Source organism: Arachis ipaensis, chromosome B08, assembly GCF_000816755.2.
Source record: "Arachis ipaensis cultivar K30076 chromosome B08, Araip1.1, whole genome shotgun sequence".
Classification (NCBI taxonomy): domain Eukaryota; kingdom Viridiplantae; phylum Streptophyta; class Magnoliopsida; order Fabales; family Fabaceae; genus Arachis; species Arachis ipaensis.
In genome coordinates this window covers 126534449-126539026 of record NC_029792.2, presented here as the reverse complement: position 1 = coordinate 126539026, position 4578 = coordinate 126534449, and the positions used below count along the sequence as shown (strand labels likewise).

Genomic DNA, 4578 nt, shown 5'->3' with positions numbered 1-4578 from the left:
CTTCATAGATTTTTTTTTTTTAAAAAAAGAGTAAATTTTTATTTTGAATATCCACATATATTCGATATATAATTAGTTCATCCATTTAAATCTTTAATAGATGTAAACGAATTAGACTAAATAAACCAATTTGTTTGACACTCCTTGCATAGCTAAGTATATCCAAAATTCAAACTATGATTTAACTAATAAGAGGAGTGTTATGGGATAGTAATTTTTGTGATTTGTAGCCATCAATGATGATTTTAATGGTATGAGATTTCATCCAATGACTTATTTTTCTTTGCAAGTTATATGCTGAACAGAATTTAATAAAGTTGCTAGTCCCCTAGACTTTTCCAATTAACAATATTTCTAATCCAAAATATTTAGATTTCGGTTTACAGTATTTATAACTACGTGTTTTTTCTCCTTCTTTATAAATAGCTTAATGGAGGAAGGATTAGTGGAAAGGGCAAGTCTGTGAATTAAACTTAATTGAGATCTCGCTAACTATAATCTTCTGAAAAATAATTTGCTCATGCAATCAACATTTATATCTTTGTTGAAAATAATTACACACCTCCGGCGGAATTTTCCCTTTTAAAAAGATATAATGTTTAACTGTTCAAGTAATATGTTAAAACATAGTGATATAAAATCTATACACTAGAACTTCAGTCTGATTGATTTTTATGACTTTCAAGACTTTCAACCAAGACTGAACATAAATCAATTGCTATATTTTAAGAATCAAAATTCAAGAGAGGGAGAATAATCAAACAAGAAATGAGATTCTCATTTCAAAGTTTTAAGCTGCTGCATCAAAGAAATGGAGAACTTGCTCTAAAATCATTCTTTTATGTGGTTCATCAAGACTCTCTAGTTTATTAGAATGAACAATGTTAAGAAGATAGAGTTTCTTTGAGGTCACAAATGATGCAGAAAATATCCTCTTCTTTCCTCCATGAGTACTATCAATGGTGTATTCAAATTCATAAATTCGCAAACCTGCATCCCCTGATCTTTCTGAAGCTGCAATTAATTCAGCTTATTCCTTTGTACTTTCCTGAATATGAGGAGAATAATACACACAAGTTAAAATGATATACAATCACATAGACATTTGATTATTCCCTAGAATCAGAGACAATTATGAACACAGAAGGAACATTTCACTATTTCAGAGAAATAAGCTTTTTCCCTTCTTACTTCAGTTGTTAAATGCAAAGCAAACTATATGTAATGGCCATTATTCCTTTTGTCATAAATACGGAAGCAATGTTTCACTAACATCTATGATCATTGCTACTTTTGTTTTAATTAAATAAAGATCAACGAAGAATCTACTATGGATAAAAATAAATAATTATAAGAAGGAATACTTTAGAGGCTTAGAGCACAGGTGAGGTCAGGTGCCAATAGTTTGTGATAGGAAGAGAAGGTTCTAGAGTCCTTTTTATTATATAATGTAGTGAATGAAACAGAGAAGACAATTTTTAGCCAATTAGTTAGTTTAGCCTTTAGTGTCTTAGTGTTTAGTATTAGCGAAATGATGTTCACAATAGAGTCAAAGTAATCCAAGGTAAATCTTTCAGCTCATTCTTCCTTTGCTTATGTTGTTATGGTACAAGTACAGGGAGATTCTTCTAATCAATATCATCAACACTTGACTCATTTGCATTGGTCATATAAAGTTCCAGCAATGGAAACAAGATTAGTATTGAACCAGTCCAATTAGAAAATTATACTATAAATAAGAGTATGATGTAATTGAAACTCTATTTTCTCTCTTTGTCTCTAATTCTAGGAATTTCTCTTTTATTCTCTCTAACTATCTCTAATTCTCTCTATTCTTGATACAAATTTGTATCAGAACAACATCAGATTTACTGTGATATTGCAAAAAACGGTAATTTACAAGAATCTAAGAACGCCATTTGGAAGAAGTGCAACTCACAAGAGGCGTATTGTCAGGACAATACGTAGGGACATATTGCTTGCGCAACACGCGTTTAACCCCTGTAGGTCTAAGAATATATAGTGCACTATCACTCTTTCTCTTCAATATGTATGCTTTCTCTCTCAGTCTCATTTTCAATTTTAACTAGATTTACACTCATGCATTGCGTAAATACAAAATCAATATATATTTTATAAAATATATAAATTAATTTTACTACTTTTGAGACCCATACCCGACCCTAGACCCGATGAAATCATATCAAATTAGCCCCTAAAGTGTTCGGGGCCGGGCCGAGTCTTCGGGCCGGGCCGGGCCATGCACACCCCTACTACCTGTTACAATAATGTTGACTTAGAAGTTAGAATTATTAGTACAGTTGCAAGCGTGTATTTGGTTTGTATTTTTATTTTTTATTTTTAAAATTTTTAATTTTTTAAAATAGTTTTAATATTTAATTTTATTTTTAATAAATTATGATAACACTATGTATTTTTAACAATATTATAATTAAACTAGAATGAGACCCGCCCGATGTGCGAGACAGTAAATTAATGATAGTATACAATAAATATTAAGAATTATTATATTTTGTAGAATTAAATTAAATATATGTAAACTAAAGTTAAATTTGAAAGGTATTTTATTTAAAATAATTTGTAATACAAAAGATTTGAATGTTGGAATTGTATAAAGCATAGTTATCATAACGAACCGGTAATCAACCCGGTCATATGACTGGGTCACCAGATCACTGATTCAACCGGTAAGTCACTAATTCACCCGGTTAATCCGGTCATAATTAAAAAATATAAAATTATATAAATAAAATTAAAATAATATCTTAAAACTTAAAATGCAAGTCTTTACAAACATTAATAATCTAATATCAATTTTTAAACATAACTAAAGATCTAACAAAAGATAATAAAGTAGTCTATAGTACAAAATACAAAATATGTTCTCAATTTAAATCAACAAGGGCGAATGAAGAATACAGTCGATAAATCAAGTCGAAGGAGTGACCCCAAGCAAGATCAGTCTTCCCTCTATTATTGTAAACTCTTTTAGTGGTAAGATCAGGAGAGGAGTTGCTGATGATGCTTGTTCTTGAGATTGTGGCATTTCTCATGGTGTTTGAGGAGGAAGACATTTTTAAAATTCTAGCAAAAAAAAATACAAGATTTTCAGCAACCAAAAATTTACCCAAGTGAGTTTTTAAACAACACAGCAGCAACCACCAAATATTCAATTCAGATGTTATGCAGCAACAAAATTCAAGTATCCAACTCAAAATATTATCCAGCAACAAAAAATTTATCCAGCAAGTATTCAACTCAAAGACTGAAAGTCTCAAACATTATCCAGCAATAAAAAAATTATCTCAGGTTATCCAGCAAAGTATTCAACTCTGTTATCCACTTATCCAGCAACAAAAAGATTATCTCAGGTTCAGCAACAAATCTAAACTCTAAATATTAACCAAATTCAATAACAATTCTAACTCAAATTTTCTCAAGTTCAACAACTCTAAAACCAAATACAATAGCAACATTAACCAGATTCAATAACACTTCTAAGTTCCTAACTCAAATTTTCTTAAGTTCAACAACTCTAAAACCAAATACAACAGCAACATTAACCAGATTCAATAACAATTCTAAGTTCCTAACTCAAATTTTCTCAAGTTCAAACTCAAATTTCCTCAAGTTCAACAACTCGAAACTAAATACAACAGCAACATTAACCAGACTCAATAACAATTCTAAGTTTCTAACTCAAATTCTCTCTAGTTCAACAACTCTAAAACTAAATACAACAGCAACAACTACCAGATTCAACAACAATTTTAGTGAAAGAACAGAGTGGAAAACTTGAACTTGAAGGGAGCTCACCTGATTGACTGATTCCGACACCGCGACTGGCGCGGCACAAGATGACGACGACCACCACCCGAGGGAGCAGCTGTTGCTTGACTGGTTCCGTCTGCTTCTGCCGCTGACGAACCGAACGTAGGGGCACGGGACCGCGACGACGACCGAGGTGAGAGACTGAGAGAGCAACGAAGTGAGGTTGTGAGAGACTGAGAGTGATGACTGTCGAGGCGAGGGAAGAGACAAGAGAGCGACGAGTGTGAGGGTGAGGCTGTGAGCCAGTTAGTGAGGGAGCGAGCACAAAGACGACGCTGGCTAGGTTTGGGGGGCTTCCACTCGGTCTCAGCTTTGGCCATTAGGGTTTTATGGAAGGGTAGCGCTACGGTGTTGAAGTAAATTTTTTTCAGCATTGGCTGAAATGAGGTGTCAATAACATGATTTATACGCGTGGTATTGTTTACTTGTAAGTGTAGATAAAAACGGAGAGAGTAACAGGGGTGCAAGATGGTGTCAGTTTGTGTTGGTTTAATTATTTAATAAAATTTATTAATTTAGAAGCATAAACACATGATTAAGAAAGATAATATTTTTTGTTTGGTTTTGTTGATAATGGGTATGGACATGCTGTTCCTTTTCAGGTGGGCTGTTGTGAGAATTTATGGCTTTGAACAAAAAATTATTTTGGGTTGGGATAATAATAATAATAATAATAATAATAAATTTCACTCTTTTTTTTAAGAGATGTTAAAATAATATTCTTTT

General features: G+C 32.3%; 1 protein-coding gene across 2 annotated transcripts; it reads right to left on the bottom strand.

Annotated features, from left to right (window-relative positions):
* Positions 685 to 4247, bottom strand: LOC107611930. 2 transcript variants are annotated; one of them, XM_021110098.1, is made up of 2 exons: positions 3838 to 4247; positions 685 to 1048 (listed from the first exon to the last, which is right to left on the bottom strand). In XM_021110098.1, the coding sequence occupies exons 1-2, from the start codon at positions 4224 to 4226 to the stop codon at positions 1021 to 1023; spliced, it is 417 nt and encodes a 138-aa protein (XP_020965757.1). In that variant the 5' UTR covers positions 4227 to 4247; the 3' UTR covers positions 685 to 1020. The 2 variants fall into 2 exon arrangements, with proteins under 2 accessions (XP_020965757.1, XP_016169283.1); XM_016313797.2 differs by lacking the exon at positions 685 to 1048 and adding an exon at positions 2787 to 3105 and having other exon boundaries at positions 3838 to 4238.